Source organism: Phyllopteryx taeniolatus, chromosome 3 (assembly GCF_024500385.1).
Source record: "Phyllopteryx taeniolatus isolate TA_2022b chromosome 3, UOR_Ptae_1.2, whole genome shotgun sequence".
In the NCBI taxonomy this organism is placed as follows: Eukaryota; Metazoa; Chordata; class Actinopteri; order Syngnathiformes; family Syngnathidae; genus Phyllopteryx; species Phyllopteryx taeniolatus.
Window position 1 is genome coordinate 1,633,156 of NC_084504.1, and position 18,211 is coordinate 1,651,366.

An 18,211-nucleotide genomic window follows, 5' to 3' on the forward strand; every position below is an offset into this window, starting at 1 on the left:
TATTCTATATTGCAGTGGTTTTCAAGTACCACCTAGAAAAGAAAAAAAAAATACTTTCCCCTGCAAGTCCCACCAACTTGACCAGCATTAAAATACAGTAGTGTAGTAGAACGAAGTGTTCATCAAAAATGTTATCACTGCAAGCCATGATCATCAATAACGGTAAAGACAAAAAAAAAGCAATTTATTTATGCTGCCTTAGTTTTATATGGGTAAATGTCTCCTAAACTTATTGACGATTTAAAATTTTAGGCATTCATAGTAAACGCAATCCTTATTGACAGAGCAAATGGTGGTGGCCCATTGAAATACACTTCTTTTTATAACGGTAAAGAGAGAAGTGGGTCTACATGGACGGGCTGGCCTGTTAAAAAAAAAAAAAAAAAAAGTTGCTCACCAGAGACGGTGGCATTTTAATTTTCTAGAAATGTTGTAGAACTGTTCATTTGAAACTGTAAACACAAGCAGAGATTTTACAACCAAATTGGTTAATTTAGATATTCACCAGTTTCCTCATTGTTGTGAGAATTCATTACTATGGTCAGTGTCCTCACATAAATGCATATCATTATTGATTCATAATATCAGATAGTAATGCTAATAACATTACTAAAGGTAATTGGAGCAAATGAGTTATTTCAGAAGCGTGGATGAAACTGGTAGCCCTTCACATTAATCGGTGTACCCAAGAAGTCGCTCTCGTTTTCAGAAAGGTTGATGACCCCTGGCATAAACATTCATCCGAACTACTCATTAAACCATATATGCGTAAATCCAAAAATGTAATTAGTATCTTCAGAAAACACGTTTCAAATGACGTAACTTTATTTCAGACACGGTAACGGTAAAGACGTTTTGACATGAGAAATATTTTTTTGATTTTTAGACAATTCAAATACTCATACCAGTAAAATGAATTGATTTTCAAAAGGAAATTCAGTGGGCCATGTTTTTAGCATTATTGATCAAATTATATGAAAATTACCCACGGAAACTACATGTTCTTCAATGTAATAACATTAAATGAACTGAACTTAATTAATGATTCAATTAACATGTGTTGCACATAAAAGTTAGGGTGAAAAAATTGTACCTAAATAAAATTTTAAAACAAAAACGAAAAATCTGAGATGAAATGCAAATCCAGGGATCTTGTTTGATGCGCGTCCCACGTCTGAGATGCACAAAAATCAGCGACGCATAAAGTACAATCAATCTGTGTCTTCTGATGCAGAGCTATGGTTTAGTACTCTGGTGTGGTGCTGGAAATGCGGTGTCTGAATTTTTTTTTTATTATTATTTTTTTGGACGAGACAGGACTAGAGTGTGACTAGGCGCATATGCGCCCTAATTTATGAATGGCGCATCAACAAAAAAACAAAACAAAAAACAAAACAGAGGGTGCATACAGGTGTTCAGTCATGTGAGGAAGAAAGAAGCATTTCCGCGACTTGAAAGCAGACACACACATCACTGTGGTCTCTAAACCAATCAGTGATAGTGAAGAGCGGAGGGTTAATTTCCAAATGTATTCTGATGCAGTTCGTACTAGTTACATGTTCAAAATGTAGTCAGTAATGTAATCCAAGTACCACAATATTAAAGTAATGCCACTCGATTACATTCAATTACTTTTGGATTACTCTAATTGCAAAAATGACAAAAGAAATTCAAGCTAAATAAAATATATATGCATACAAATAAATAAAGTCTTGCTCTATAAGTGTTTGATAATAATGTTTTTGGAATGCGGGAGCGGGAGGAACCTGGACCACTAAGGATACAAATCCAAAACCTTAGAACTGTGAGACAAACGTGCAAACCTCCTGTTCACTGTCCTACCTAGCTTCATAAAAAAAAAAAAAAAAAAAAAAAACTTTTAAAACCTATCCTCATAACTCAGTGTGTGTTATACACCGAGGGAAATGGAAAAAAAAAAGAGGGCTAATTAAATTTATGAAGGCAGCCTTTGCAGTTAGTGGTAGTTTAACCTCTCCCTTCGATGACACGCACACACACACACACACACACACACACACACTTCCCACTTTATGATTCAATAATGCGCTGCTAACTCTGCAAAAGGTTGGGGCTCAAAATCAACAACGGTCTCTCCCTGTTTTAAAATAGTAATCCTACAAAATAATCCCAATTTGTTTTAAAATGGGCGGCACTGTGGCCGACTGGTTAGAGCGTCAGCCTCACAGTTGTATGCTGCTAGGATGAAAAGCAGACAGTTGGTTAAAAAAAAAAAAAAACTGAGGTTCTTGCTCAATGTTACTTCAGGTTACTTTTGGTGCAGATATTTACTCTAGTCAATGCCCTAGTTTATATTGACCAGGATAAATGCTCTGAATTTTAAATGAACTAGTGAATTTAATGTTCATTTCAGCCTCACAGTTGTATGCTGCTAGGATGAAAAGCAGACAGTTGGTTAAAAAAAAAAAAAAACTGAGGTTCTTGCTCAATGTTACTTCAGGTTACTTTTGGTGCAGATATTTACTCTAGTCAATGCCCTAGTTTATATTGACCAGGATAAATGCTCTGAATTTTAAATGAACTAGTGAATTTAATGTATACATACAGTAGTGATGGTAGCAATGACTAGAGCTACATTAAAAATATATATTATAAAATTATTACTTAACTGTATATCCTTTGATCAATTTTTAACCCTTCTGCCAGTCAGATATAGTTGCAATTTAAAATTTAGACGCCAGAGAGCAGTACAGACCCGGGGCTTTGGGTACTGTACCCTCAATAGCAATCACACTTGCACATTATTGAGTTCCAATCTAAGACCAACAATTCAGGTACATCCACTACAATAATATTTTTATACTGGTTTGAATTGAAAAATGTGGTTTTAGTTTTGATTGACACCTTTATATATTAATTAAGCATGTTTCCTGTGATTGTAGTTTACGCTGGTGTAAAATTCAACTATACATGCTATTGAGCTGTGTCTACCATTTTGGTTACCTTATATAGCTGTCGTCCAAAGTCAGCTGGGATAGGCTGCAGCTTACCCACGGCCTTAATGAGGATGATGATTCATATATTGTCATCATACTGTATCAGTACTGTGCAAATGTCTTAGGCCATCATGAGAGTTGTTGTTTTAGAAATAGCAGACTTATCATTTATATTTGAAATGCCACATAGAGGAGGAAAAATGCATTACTGTATAACATTTTTGTCTTTCTAGTTTTTTTTTGAAGTTGGGACATTGTGTTAAACATATAAAAACAGAATGCAATGATTTGCAAATCATGTTCAACGTATATTTAATTGAATACACTACAAAGACAAGATATTTAATGTTCACACTGATAATCATGTACTTAGAATTTTATGGCTGCAAAAAAATTTTATGGCTGCAAAAAAAGCATGTTTACCACTGTGTTACATCACCTTTTCTTTTAACAACATTCAATAAACGTTTGGGAACTGAGGACACTAATTGTTGAAGCTTTGTAGGTGGAATTCTTTCCCATTCTAGCTTGATGTACAGCTTCAACGGGTCTCCGTTGTCGTATTTTACGCTTCATAATGCGCCAAACAGTTTCAATGGGAGACAGGTCTGGACTGCAGGCAGGCCAGTCCAGTACCCGAACTCTTTTACTACGAAACCACGCTGTTGTAACACGTGCAGAATGTGGTTTGGCATTGTCTTGCTGAAATAAGGAGGGGCGTCCATGAAAAAGACGTTGCTTGGATGGCAGCATATGTTTCTCCAAAACCTGTATGTACCTTTCAGCATTAATGGTGCGTTCACAGATGTGTAAGTTACCCATGCCATTGGCACGAACACAGCCCCACACCATCACAGATGCTGGCTTTTGAACTTTGCATCCATAAAAACAATAAAGTTTATCAGTTTGAACATTAAATATCTTGTCTTTGTAGTGTATCCCATTAAATATAGGTTCAACATGATTTGCAAATCATTGTATTCGGTTTTTATTTATGTTTAACACAACGTCCCAACTTCATTGGAACTGGGGTGTAGATCATACCCATGTTTTCATTCAAAGAGAAAAGAAAGAATAGAGCTGAAAAAATATACAGAATAAACATTGGTGTTGCTGAGAGCAGTTGGCATGGAATCAAGATTACTTCCACCACTTTCTAAGACTGTTGATTTCCGACATATTTCCTGTTCCACTATCAAGGCCATGCTGAAAGTCACAGTTCGCTGTGAGGTTGGACAACACCTGCAACTTCCAGTCTGGGTTCCCAGCCAATACAAACTGTCTGCAGAGCATCACAGTGCAGCAGGTTGCCAAGTCCATCACATCTCTGAATCCAGCAAACTGTGATGTGGAGAGACCCTTTAAGCTCAGATTTTAAATCCTTCATCATGACTACAAGCACCAAAGTGTCACCTGATGTTTGCGGTATGACGGGTCAAAACCGACATGCCCCATTTTTCAGTTCAGACTACTACAGGGTTGTTGTTTGAGTCAATTTGAGACACATTTCTATGCAGTGTATCTTTTGCTAAAATTCAATTTTCAGCAAAGCCACTGTAAGAACAACTATGTTCCCTTCTGCCATGCCACAAACCTATCTTGCTTGATTTCAACAAAGTTTTTCTGCAGTTGTCTTTCTAAAGCATATTTATCAGCTGGATAGTAATAAACACCTAATAATTAAAGTGTTGAGGGACATTTAGTTGATTAAATTACAGTAACATATTTGGTTTTAATTTAAATGGGAAACTGTCACTAATCCCAATACGTGTATTTCTCATTATCTTGTGGCTATGCATTGTATTAAAATACCAGGAAGCATCTTATAAACAAATGAACAGTGAAACGTTGCCACGGGACTCCAGTTTTTGTGTACAAAAACTCTAGTGATGTGATGATCTGTTTGAATTTACACCAAACAAATAGTTGGTGTGTACAAACATTGTCATTAAGCAACTGCAAATTGACAGTGACGATAGCAAATGCTAAGTCTGTCGCCATGGTGAAATGGTGTGCCATATGTTTTGTGGATCCTGTCAACAGGCGGAACAGTACAAGAATTCAACCTCTTCCAAAGTACAACAGTAAAACGGAAGAATTCTAATAATGTCGACATCAGTTTTATCTTATATGCATGCTTTATTCCAACTGAGAACACAAAGAGTCCTGCTTGTTCGCTACCCTTAGCATACAAACTGGACTCACAGTCACCAGTCAAATTTTAAAAGATCACTTTTGCTTACTTAATGAACTTCAATACGAGCTACGTCTCAAAATTGCATCTGCGCGCCTGCCTTGCAGAACATTTTAAAGTCAGAAATTTCAGGCCTCCCACTTCAAAAAGTTGAAATGGTCAATGGAATGCCACATGAAGGTGAAGTTGCCACTAGTGGAAGTCGGAATAAATTGATGTATCCTGTGATGTGACCCAATTTACAGAAATCTTATTGTCAGGGGGTCAAATTGTTAGCAGTCGGAGCTTCGTAGCTCTAAGTGGGATATTTCCCACTTTCCAACAGTCTTCAATGCTGCTGAAGGCTGTCGTGACCCCTTCATCTTGGGGGATGACCAGAAAACAAAAAACGGACAATGTCAGTGGGACCTTCCACATGAAAATTCTCGTCAGGTAAGAGTATTTTTCCATTGAAAAAGGGCCCTGAATCATTTGAATGTACAGTAATTTAAATTATCCATCAATCAATTTATTTTTATCCTGTTCAGGGTCGCAAGGAAGCATGAGTCCATCCCAACTGATATAGTTGCAAAGGCTGTGACCCTGAAGTGGTTGTCACCCAATTGCAGACCTGCTCTTTTCAAATATTATTATTATTATTATTTTTGTAATTGTGTGTGTAATTGTTTTTAGCCAATTGACCTGCACCTGTCAGTTCACTTTCTGTCCTCTGGCGTCAGCCATGCCTGCCTTGTGCTCTACCAGTCATGCTTAATCTCCTTGGAGCTGAGGCTATTGAGTTTGTGACTGACCCATGGGAGATTTTTTTCTGAAAATTGTTCTTTTTATGCTTTGAAGTCTACCATTCACCACTAGTATGTAACAGCAGGGACGAGGCAAAATCCCTTAAAAAGGATTGGGTTCCGCATAATGGTTCTCTGTCACTGGACCAAATCTGGAAAAAGTTTTTAATGTTAAAGACCCTGAGACCCAAAGGGTTTGTCTCACATTGTGGAAATTATTGAACTATTGGATCACAGTGTTCTAGTGGGATGATAGGACACTATAAAGCAGGGGTGTCAAAATTATTCAGTGTCACGGGCCACATCGCAGTTATAGTTCCACTCGGAGGGCCGTTATGGCTGCAAACCCGTATGAATGTATGAATGCCTGATATTATTACATGTACACAAATTAATGGATAATTACTTTTTAAATCAAAAGCCAGTAAAAACTGTTCAACTACAGTATGAATCAATTTTATTTTAAAAGTGGGGTTGGTAGCAAAAAAATGCTTGCAATATCGCAATATTTTTAAAAGTGAAGCCAATTTGTAATTTGGTATTTTAGCAAGAAACACAAAGTCGACGCACAATCTCGTGGGCCACATAAAATGACGTGATCGGCCAGATCTGGCCCCCGGGCCACCAGTTTGATACCTGTGCTATAAGGGCTTCAACATACCATTAAGACCTTATAGTTCTTGCTGGTCTTAATTCCTTCAGTTTTTGAGGATTCTTGAATCGTCATCCAGGGTTAGGGTTAGTTGTTAATTTCGATTAACTGTGGCCACATGTCAACATTTTGGGAATGAAGATTGGAGCGCTTGGTGGAGGTGAAGTCTCACCAGTGGTTTGATTGGTAGAGTAACCAGGTCAGAGAGTTCCTCCATCGTCACAGGAGAAGGGAGGAGGTGAGGGTGAGGAATTTCATGGTCCAACGTTATGTTTAAGCTTCAGAATCGGCCGGCACGCCTTACGACTCCACGTAGCAGTGGCGAGCACACTGAGCCCTGATTAAGAGTTTTCCTTTCAGCAAGACAGATTCAGCATACATCTTGTTTCAAGGAATCATCATCAACTTGTTATTGACACTCTTTAATTGTTACCCACTGAAAATGTACTTAGTTGTTTTAGATGTATTTTTTTCCTGTTTATAAGCTCCACTAAGAGAAGTCTTCAGTTCAGGTCTTTGATTTGTGCATCAGTGTCTTCCCAACATCATTTTAGGAACGTTTCCCTGTATGACAGACGAAATCCTCAGTTTAACGATATCGTTCAGCCTTTTTTGCAGACATCATTTTTCAGAAAGTGGACAACCAGTTTGGACATGGCTCACAAATTACCCATGACCTTTTATGCATGACTTTTTTATTTGATATACAGGCGTGGACAGACAAAAACAAAAAAAGCGTGTCTTAAATATGCAACATTCTTCAAAAATAAAGCACGCTATGGTCAATTTCAACACAATGACACAAAATATCACACCCCGAAAAATGAGGTGATCCCCGAAAATATCACTCCACAAATACAGTATGAATGAAGTCTAGATACAGTCATATGTCAGGAAGAAAAAAAAAATTAGAGTGGATGGATCATGATACAGTACACAGACAGACCTTACAGTCTATAATGGAAAACAAATGTCATAGTTTTCATTAACTGAAATTGCATGACAAAATCATCCTCCCTTGAAACATTCTGTTACTGGTCTTAACATCTCTGTGAGACTACATCATATTACCCTCTGTGGAAATAGAGGAAGTGAACAAAAATGCTCAAAAAAAAAAAAACGTTTCAGTACAAGCTTTTTGCCAACAGTCTAAGGGAGCTGCACTGTGTGTTCTCCTCTGAGCTCCTCTGGTGGTGGAGAGGTTACACACCTCTACTGTAATGTGAACAAACTGATGTCATTCTGGCAGAGAGCTTAAAGTGCAAGCGGGTAAATTGCCAAGGGTGGGGATAGTAGGGTTAAAGGGGTAAAAGGGATCGTTGCAAGGTCTTATGGGCCAGAGCTGATGACTCAGCTTCAGCGCCTGAAGGTGTGAATGTCATTGTGGAGGCTGAGCGAAGGGCTTGAGGGCCTGCTGTGTGTGCGACAGCTTCTACTGCAGCTGCAGCGTTGGATCCACATGATGTTTCTGAAGAAGCTCTCGCCGTCCAGGCAACGGAAGCGGAGCCGCATAGTGCGGGTGACGGAGGGCTTGCAGCAGCGGCCGTCGAGACAAGATCCGCAGGTGCGAGGGCGGTAGCGCTGTACTGTGGAGCATCCGGCAAAAGGGATTTGAACTGGCTCCTCCGGGCGAACAGTTCTCTGGCACTTCTTCCCCTATGCACAACATACAACAGATGATTTTAAAATCACATCAAGAAGTCCTTTTAAATGTAAACAATGATCTCTGCCATTACTCCGAGAGCTTTCACATTCCTCATTTCAGTGTTTCTCTGCCTACCTTAATAGCCATAGGAAGCTCCCAGTCACAATGTCGGATCTGACAAAGCCTGGTTTCTCTGATCAGCTGACAGTCTGGGTTGTTGTTGGTGACACGACTTGATACTCCCATCCCACATGAAGTGGAGCATTCTGTCCAGTCAGTGGTTTGTGAAAAACAGCTGGACTCCAGTAACAAATCAGACTTCGGGAATGCTATTATCTCTGTCAGAGAGAAAGGACGAGAACCAACAGTTCTAGATGGTCTTCATAACTATACCTGTGCATACATTATATGGGCAACAGCCGGTCAGGTGGTTATTAATCCTACAGGGAGAAAAAAAAAATAGAAGACAGATATGGAATGGGTCTCCCCGTTGCAATTATGCTGTGTCAGTCATGAAGGATTTGTTCAAGCAAACAAATCTTTTGCCTCAACACACTGAATGGAATCATTTAATGAACTGATTCGTTCCTTTCTCAGTTCAGTTGAGCTCAGCCGCGAGCGTGCCGGCAAAGTTGTGAGACTTCGACTAATGACGCAGCCAGCGAGCGGGTGGGGCAGGGAGATGTCGTTCATTCACAGTTAACGAATCGCTCAGTGATTGATTCTGCCCTGAGTGATTCTGATTCCTCCTCGTGGGAAAATGCTTTCATTGGCGTGCATTTCTCCAAACTAAAGGCTAATTTTGACTCAAGCCACATTGAAACAAACACACATAGATGTCCTTATTATCTTAACAGACAACACATAAACTTTAAAGTGGAGTGTGTAGGTCAGGCTACAAGTCCGTTAGGCTGTTTGGAGATTTAAAATAAATGTAAAATAACAATAACAAATGTAAAGGCTTTATTATTCTCTCCTCTGTGCCTATATGCATTACAGCTGCAATGTTTTTGTTTGTTTGTTTGTTTTATTTAAACTCTCCCCACCTTTCCTAGTTAACTAGTTATTTGGCAAACTCCGTAACATAGAGGACTTGTATAGGGTGCAGTCCTTAGCGGATGTATCCCACTCAAAGTAAACCATCCCTCAGTAAGTGAACATGTTACAGAGTGAATGTGAACCTCGGGGCAGAATCATGAACTAATGGATGTACTGTAGCATTAAATGAGCCAGTAAATTAATCTTTTGAAGGAATCATTTTAATGAACTGATTCTATGATTGAGTACAGTCAAAAGAAGTAAAGTTTCCATCATTACTTTGCAGCTAAAAATCTATTCGGGGAAGACTCTCTACAAGATGTTGGAGTGCATCTACATTTGTGATGCGTGGCTCGTAATCTCTGTTTTAGTTCATCCCAAAGATGTTTGATGGTGTTGAGGTCAGGGGATTCAAGTTCATCCACACCAAACTAATCCAAGGGCACCTTTATGATCTTGCTTTGAACATTTGGAACAGAAAAGGTCCAGTTTTGTGAAACTGTTGTGATGCTGAATTTATTGCTATTTCATTCAACTAAACCGAAATGCACTCTGTGGCTCATGTTTATGACCAAGAAAGACATAAAAAAAGAAGACTTTAAACATTACCTCTAAACATGGTCCCACCAGTGGCAGCTGGCTGGCGAGGCTGTGGATAGGGTGGCAGCAAAGCACTGATGTGGTTTGGCAGAGGCTGAATGTCTGACAGCGGGGTGTGTGTCTGTTCTCCTGTCTCTACGCTGATGTGGTTGTCGTCATCACAAAACCACTCCTCGCAGCAGCTGCCTTCTGGCCGTGCCAACCGGGGCCGTAAGCAGTGCGAGTTGGGAAGGGGAACTTGGTGAGGACAGAGGGGCATGCAACCCACCACTCCATCGATACAGGTGCACTGGTGCTGGCAGCTGGGCTGGAAGTTTTCACTGTGCTGGTACCACTCGTCGTTGAACTCGCAGGGTTGACCATGAGCCTCAGCTAGGGCACACAAGAAACACAAAACTATGAGAAACCTTTGATTGTTATTCAGGGTCAGAGTAGAGGGAAAACACTCTCCAGTATTTATATTTATTGTGGTGTTGACTTCAAAAGTTGTCAAAGATTTGATCTACAGTGGAACCTCAGGTTACGAATTTAATTAGTTCCATGATCCTGTTCTCAAACCGAAATGCTCGCAAACCGACTTAATGTTTCCCATTGAAATGAATGGAAATGCAATTAATCTGTTTCAGCCGCAGAACAACTTTATATTTTCTTTATTTTGATTGTTGTGTGGTTAAAATCAAATACTGTGCAAAATAGAAATTGGTGAAAACATTGTTTCTGATGATGAAGTAACAGTGGGTTCACTAGCAAATCATTGTGCAGTGTCTTATCCTTTTCAGGTACAGTAATGTTTTGCTCACTGTGGTCACTGCTAGGCCTAAATGGCCACCACCTCCTAGAATGCAGCGCAGCTTTTGCGTTGCATTGTGGGATGTGGCTGCCATTTGAAGCGAAAAACAAAGATTTCTGACACAAAACCAATTATGTTCATGCAGTGTGAGAAAAAGCACAAAGTTCTCCGCCTTCAGCATGCCATGACTGTTCGTAAACTGAAAATAGTATATAACCTGAGGTAATTTTTCTTTTCAAAAATTGTTCATACACTGAATTGTTCTTTAAACCAGGTTGTTCGTAAACCGAGGTTTCACTGTATTTATGTTTTGATTCCCTTTTGGATCCAGACAGTGGTGTTGCCAGACCATTTCAATGGTGAAATTTCTCTATTTAACTGTTTCCTAATTCAGGGAATAATACATAAATTAAATATTTAGCGTATGCATCTTCTGAGATGAGTGAAATCAAAGTTTTGTTTTCAGCATGAGATGACATACAAATGGGACTTGAAGTGTTAATCCTGATCACTAACATCACATTATCTGATCGTCACCTCGGCACAGTCCTCTCTCTGGGTCTCCTCCAGCTCCGAATTGGCAGCGTAGCCCCTTGATGTGATCGCAGGGCTGAGTAACACTGCAGTCTTCATTGAACTGCCTTGCACATATTTTACAGCAGCCACAGTGGTCAGTCACCCAGCTGACACCAGCTGGACACATTGGGGATGAGGCATCACAGGCGCAAACAGGTGAGCATTCATCATCTGCCTAAGGAGCAGGGTCAGAGGTTAACCTACAATTTATAGTAGTTAAAGAAACATTAATGGATGTGGAATACTTGTTTGACAGCCTGATGAGAGTGCAGAAGCACAACAACTCACCATCACCACAGTACTGCAGACCACAAACAAGGTGGAAAAGATCTGGTGCAAACTAACAGTAAGGTGAAGCATCCTTGTTGCAGAGTTTGTTCAAAGTTAAAAATAACAACAACAATAATAATAATAATAATAATTTTTAAAAAGCTATTTGGAAGAAAGCTATGTTCAAAGTGGAGTGTTGTCTTGTTAGTCAGTTCCAGAATGAGCCGTCCACAGGATCCTTGCAAATTAGTACACCAGTCAGCTCTGTTATGTGTCTCCACTGTCAGCTCAGCTCAGCTCTACTTCATGAAGAGGTTTCCCCCAATAGGGCCTGTACTTATAGACACACATGGACCCACCCCCTCTGTGATATCATCAGTACAACAGAGGCAGAAGGTGGGACTGACAAAAATTTGTTCGAACGACTGAACACCTTGAGCTGCAAAATAAGTTGTTTGCACTTGTTTGTACTGATGTAACAATTTAACCACATCCTGTCAAATGTGTCCGTTCATTTAGGTAACCCTCATCGCCACACACCAACTTAGAGGTGGACGGGTCTAGTCAGAGTTGACTGAAGTCATGAAGGTAGGAAAAACAACAGGTGTAATGGAAACACAAAAAAGAAAAACATACTCCATCATGGTGGCGGCTTTGAACAGGGGATATGTTGAAATGGAGAAAGTCCCTGTGAACAACACTACACTGTGCTGTGCGGACACTGTAGCTCAGGACATCCTGTGTTCACCCATCCTCTTTCCGAATGGGCCACGTTCCAGGAAATACAGGCCTAATCTCGGGTTCTCATGAGTGGCAGGAAAAAGTCAGCATTCCCTTTGTCAGCCATCAGGCACTTTTGTTGGAGGGCAGGTAATTCATCACCTCAAGTGAAAGATCTATCTATGCTCCTTCTGAGTGTCTGTGGTCCAGACACAGGTGACATGAGATCACTTTACAGTCTGTCTTTACTGTCACCATTTTTTTTTTTTTTACATTGGTTTAGTGTGTCCTTTTGAATCCTGTTGACTTGAACTCTTTGCTATTGAACTGGAAGCACCAAAATCATCTCACCACAAGGTCAGAGTTTTTAGCCATCAAGGACAAAACACCAACTGTACATTTGCACATGAAAAGAAGCCAAACTAGTAAAACTATGAGGGTACTGATGTATTCAAACGTGTGGTTTCTAAATTAGAGCCACAGCACACTACTCGCCTTCCAAGAGCAGGTGCTGTCATTCAAGTCTGAGGCTCCCGTGTAGTTTTGTGTGCATGTGGGAGGACACATACCACAGTGCACAAATTTACAGTGCCATGAAAAAGTAATTGCCCCCTTCTCAAATTGTAATTTTTTTGCATAGTTCCCCCCATAATGTTTAAGATTAAGACGATTTAAGAAGAGACAAAGAAATAAAAAGGCCCTGTGTGAAAAGTACTGTAACCGGCCCCCCGTTAAATCATGAATTAACCGATTCACTGTGGCTAATCAGCTGAGTTCATTTTCACTGACCACACCCAACCCTGATTACCTCGAGACCTGTTCAATCAAGAAATCACTGAAATAGAACCTGTCTGACAAAATGACAGTGGTGTGCCGTGGCGGCCTTCCGAGCTGTCTCAGATGGCCTAAATACCATCAAAAGCACTGACCTACAGTTACAACTTAATTAAATTATTAATTATTTATAATATTTATTATAATAAATAATATAATAAAACATATGCATTTATATAGTATATAATACAAATTCCGAAAACCTGAATATACTGACTACTGAAACAAAATGTCACGATCTAAAGGAATTCAGGAATCAAAGTTATTAATTATTGTCTTCATTTCTTAGCATGACTCCCCTTCCAGTCATGTACAGTGCTGTATATGTAGATTTATTTTTTTGTCCAATCCGATTTCAGCTTCTATGTGTTGCCATGTAAATGTAATCTGCCTCAAGGCCTTCAGAATCCCAAGTGCTGGCGTCAGCCATGTCAAACACACGGTTGAAATGGTCTAACCAATCAGATTTAAGATTCACCACTGCGCCTTCACGCAGGCTGAGTCATGGGGGTATTTTCCCCATCCTTCAGTTAAATAGTCCTCTGATTGGTTGAACTGACTATGTGTATGAGAACTAATTTACTGAAGAGGAGGATTTTGGACATTATTAAAAATTCATTTTCAAGGCCACTTTAAAGGAAGAGACTGGGCAAAAATGGCATCTATGGCAGAGTTCCAAGGCAAAAACCACCGCTGACCAAAAAGAACATAAAGGCTTGTCTTACTTTTGCAAAAAAAAAAAAAAAACTGAGTGATTCCCAAGAATTTGGGAGAATATTCAAAGGACGGATGGGACGAAAGTTGTACTTTTTGGAAGGTCGTTACATCAGGAGTAAATGTAACAGCATTTTATAAAAAGAACATCATACCAACAGTCAAACATGGTGATGGAACTGTGATGGGCTGGGGCTGCTTTGGTATTTCAGGACCTGGACTTCTTGCTGTGGTTGATGGAACCATCAATTCAGCTCTTGACCAGAAAATCCTAAAGGAGAATGTTCAGCCCTCAGTTCGTGACCTCAAGCTGAAGCGCACTTGGGTTCTGCAGCATGAAAACAATCCAAAACACTGAATGTCATTGGGGAAAAAAAGGAAGGTTTTGGAGTGGCCTACTTAAAGTCTGGACGCCTTAAAAGGGTAGTTTGTGCTTGAAAACCCTCCATTGTTGCTGAATTAAAACAATTCTGCAAGGAAGAGTGGGTCAAAATATCTCCACAGAGATGTGAAAGACTCATGACCAGTTATCGAAAATGCTTGATTTCAGTTGCTACTGAGCGTGGCCCAACCAGTTATTAGGGTTAGGGGGCAATTACTTTTTTTACACAGACCCAGGTAGCTTTGAATAGTTTTGTTTTCCTTAATAAGTAAAATCACCATTTATAGAAAGCATTGTATGTTTACTTGATGATCTTAAACATTCAAATGTTGAAACTAATGCAAAAAAGAAAGATTCGAGAAGTGGGCAAATACTTTTCACGGCACTATACATAAACAAACGCCCAGCTGTGTTGAAAGTCCACTGGGATGCTAGGCAGTATTTAGATGGTGGTGAAGGAGGTGAGGGGATGGTGGCCAGCACCTTGATGGGCAACAGCAGGGAGAAGGGCAGCAGTCTACATTCTTCAAATTCCTGGCCCACAAAGGCCGGATGTGTATGCTGGCCACGCTGCGTCATGTTGGAGCAGAGGGGGGAGTCCTAAAGAGGTGGGGGGTGGCGGGGGTGCCAGTTTGCCAGCCTCTAGCCTGGCCATGCGCCGACCATTGTTTGTCAGCTATCAACCATTTCCAATACATATGGAGGTCAGAGGTCGTCTGCTATTCATAAGACTGAATTTTGCAGGGGGTTGAGGCAGGCGCTGAAGAAGACTGGTAAGAATTCATAAAATAAATCTACCTCGGAAACATTTTAGCCAGTCGGTTCATCATCCTCTGCAAATCAGGAAGTAGCAATGAAAACAAAAGAAAAAAACTCTTTTATAACAGTCTCCATTGTACTGGTTGGATTTCAAGTTAATATGGACCAAATAGCATTACTCAAACAACAAAGCTCTTGGTCGCTTTTGTACAATACTGTAGGCTATACTAGGCAAGCAAGTCAGAGTCTTGCTTTCATATTGACCTAAAAGTAAAAGAGGAAGTGTAGCATATAACTGCATATTTGGTCTAACACACAAAACCCATATTTTATGTCTGCAACAATTGCACTCTTTGCTAATGGCTAATGCAGTGTGATCCGTTTGTGAGTCCAGTGTCAGAACTTGAACGTCACAATTTATGTCTCAGACAAATTCCTCATGCTAGTGTCCTTACAAAGCTCTGGTAAACTCTATTTATCACTCATCCCAATCTTAATGTGAATTGGCTCCATTTTCCCTGCATGCACATACAATTCATACTGTACAGAGTCAGCCACAGCAGTCTGAGTCAATTACCAGCAGAGTATTAGCTTTCATAGATGGGTGTGAGCATATTACGTCATGAGATGTGGAGCATGAGATTTTGGAATAAATCAAAAGTAAGAAAAGGCAGACTAGTAGGTGTACTGGTTGGGGTAGAAGCAGGTGCGGCAGTTGGTTTCTGTCCAAGCAGAGGGAAGTCGTGGCCTGCACATTCCTCCACTGCATCTAATAGGAGCGATGACAGCAGAGAGAATAGAGCACCAGTAAGTGACCACAATGGCTATAATGAATGGCCTTTGTAAGTCAGACATGGGCAGGTGGGCTATGAATACTAGTCCAAACCTCAGCCTTGGGCCCATTTACATCCCACATTTAGTTTTTTTGCAGCCTGTGCATATGCAAAAGATAATATTTGACATGGCCCGTGTCATTCGCCTGCGTTGTACTGCTTACTTTCTACGCTGGGTTGCAATGTTCTCGTCTCTCACTTGTTTTCCACCACTCACACATCATTCGCTAAAACGGGCCACAGCATATACTGTGGCACTCCGTGGCAATAACTGCTCGGCATGCGGTATTTGTGCAATTAATTTTGTCCTTTCTGTCTGTTACAACGTTATTGTTAATAATCTGGAAAAATGTATAACACTAATAATAATATGGATGGATGGATGATGTAGACGTTATTCATAAAGAACCTTTATCCATCCATCCATCCATCCATTTTCTGAGCCGCTTCTCCTCACTAGGGTCGCGGGTGCGCTGGAGCCTATCCCAGCTGTCATCGGGCAGGAGGCGGGGTACACCCTGAACTGGTTGCCAGCCAATCGCAGGGCACATACAAACAAACAACCATTCGCACTCACATTCACACCTACGGGCAATTTAGAGTTGTCACTTAACTGACCATACATGTTTTTGAGATGTGGGAGGAAACCGGAGTGCCCAGAGAAAAATTTGATAAAATTACATTTGTTTAACACTATTTTAAAACATGTAAAAAAAATAAAATAAAAAAACACTTATCCCTGAGCAATGTTGCTTAATGGCACGGCAAACAATAAATAACAAAAGCCTTTACAAACGGATATCCTGTCGCGTCTGTTTACTGTTCCCAAGCGTTTTCTCCTCAAAAATATGCTTTTTCTATGTAAAAGTAAGTTTTCTGTGTCACTGATGGTGTAGTGGTACACTCGCCTGACTTTGGTGCAGGCAGCGTGGCTTCAGTTCCCACTCAGTGACAGCGTGAATGTGGGTACGAATTGTTCTCCGTGTCTATATGTGCCCTGCGACTGACTGCCGACCAGTACAGGGTGTAGTCCGCCTTTCCTCCGTAGTCATTTGGGATAGGCTCCAGCGCCCGCGACCCTAACCAGGATAAGCGGTGTTGAAAATGGATGGAAGTAAGTTTTCTTGCTTTCAAGTTAACTGTTGTATCAAAGCTAATTAATTCTGGTAGAAAAAGTAAACTAAAAAAGTAAGTGGGTCAGTTTACCCCAGTCTGGTTTACTTTACCCGCTTGATTTCCCTGGTCTGTCTCAATTTACCCCAAACCAGGGGTAAAGTGAGACACAAGATCACTTTTTTTAAAACAATCATATTTTCTCTGCCCTACATCCTGAATATATTCTGATCATTTCCATTGTGAGGAAACATCCTTAATTAACTAATTCACTGCCAGCCTTCCCAGTTAACATGGATATTTGACTTCTAAAGCCGTCAATGGCAGTGAATGTGTTAATGGGACTTGCAACCTTCGATTTTTCTGTATGCAGCCCTTTGAAGAAAAAGTTTGGACGTTCCTGCTCTAAATTGCCGATCAGCGTGAATGTGACTTTGCACTCCTGTCCGTGTCAGCCCTATGATTCCCAGGTGATCGGAACAGGCAGGGACAGTCACCTTTCACCCTAAATCATCTGGGATATGCTCCAGTTGTGACCCTGAACAGTACAAGTGATATAGAAAATGGTAAGATGGAAGCAATCAAAAATATGTTTGTGCGAATAAGAAAACGCTTACATCAAACTGCAATACAAATGCCCATGGGACTCAGGAGTGGAGATTGCTCATTTTGACAGTTTAAATGAGATTGGAGTTCTATATTGGATCCATTTGGCCTAAAATAAATACTCGTAACTGTCTGACTCTGCATGTGATTGAGTCTCGGTGGAGTATTTATTTATTTATTTTTTTTAAAGCAAGAATGAAAATAGAGTTCAAAAGAGAGCTCAACAAACTGCAAACTGTTGCAAGATGTTGCACAAACAAAGTTATTCTGATTGATCACAATCTGAGAAGTGGATTTGAGGTAAACACACACAGACACACACACACACACACACACAAAGGGAGTGGGTAGAGCCATCAACACTGATGCAGCCTTTCCCTCCAGTGAATCTGAGGTTTCCTAAACTGTATCCTGCATATTTAGTAATGTAGAATAAACAAACTGGCATTTCAAAGGGACTTTAGTGTGGGAGCTGGCGGTATGGCCGCCTGACACAGAGAGTGCCCTGTTTGCGGCGGAGGAAAGGTGGCACCACTACACAGCATTGCCTGTGATTCAGCGCGGAAAATGTTATCACAGTAAATGCGTAAACAGAAAATGTTCCAGGGCTCCCCTTCGGGAAGTAGGACACAAACACATAAAAGCCCACTGTGCTTGAGGTGACTGGAAAGTGCTTTATAGCGTATAAAAAATGAAGTCACATTTGATCGAGAAATGACAGCACGGGC

At 40.4% G+C, this 18,211-nt stretch overlaps 1 protein-coding gene across 2 annotated transcripts; it reads right to left on the reverse strand.

Moving 5' to 3' along the window:
• Positions 1-7,287: 7,287 nt before the first annotated feature.
• Positions 7,288-11,819, reverse strand: ccn1l2 (cellular communication network factor 1, like 2). Of its 2 annotated transcripts, none has more exons than XM_061766365.1 (5): positions 11,541-11,819; positions 11,214-11,427; positions 9,896-10,258; positions 8,384-8,586; positions 7,288-8,259 (listed from the first exon to the last, which is right to left on the reverse strand). In XM_061766365.1, the coding sequence occupies exons 1-5, from the start codon at positions 11,610-11,612 to the stop codon at positions 7,960-7,962; spliced, it is 1,152 nt and encodes a 383-aa protein (XP_061622349.1). In that variant the 5' UTR covers positions 11,613-11,819; the 3' UTR covers positions 7,288-7,959. The 2 variants fall into 2 exon arrangements, with proteins under 2 accessions (XP_061622349.1, XP_061622350.1); XM_061766366.1 differs by having other exon boundaries at positions 11,214-11,452.
• Positions 11,820-18,211: the final 6,392 nt, after the last annotated feature.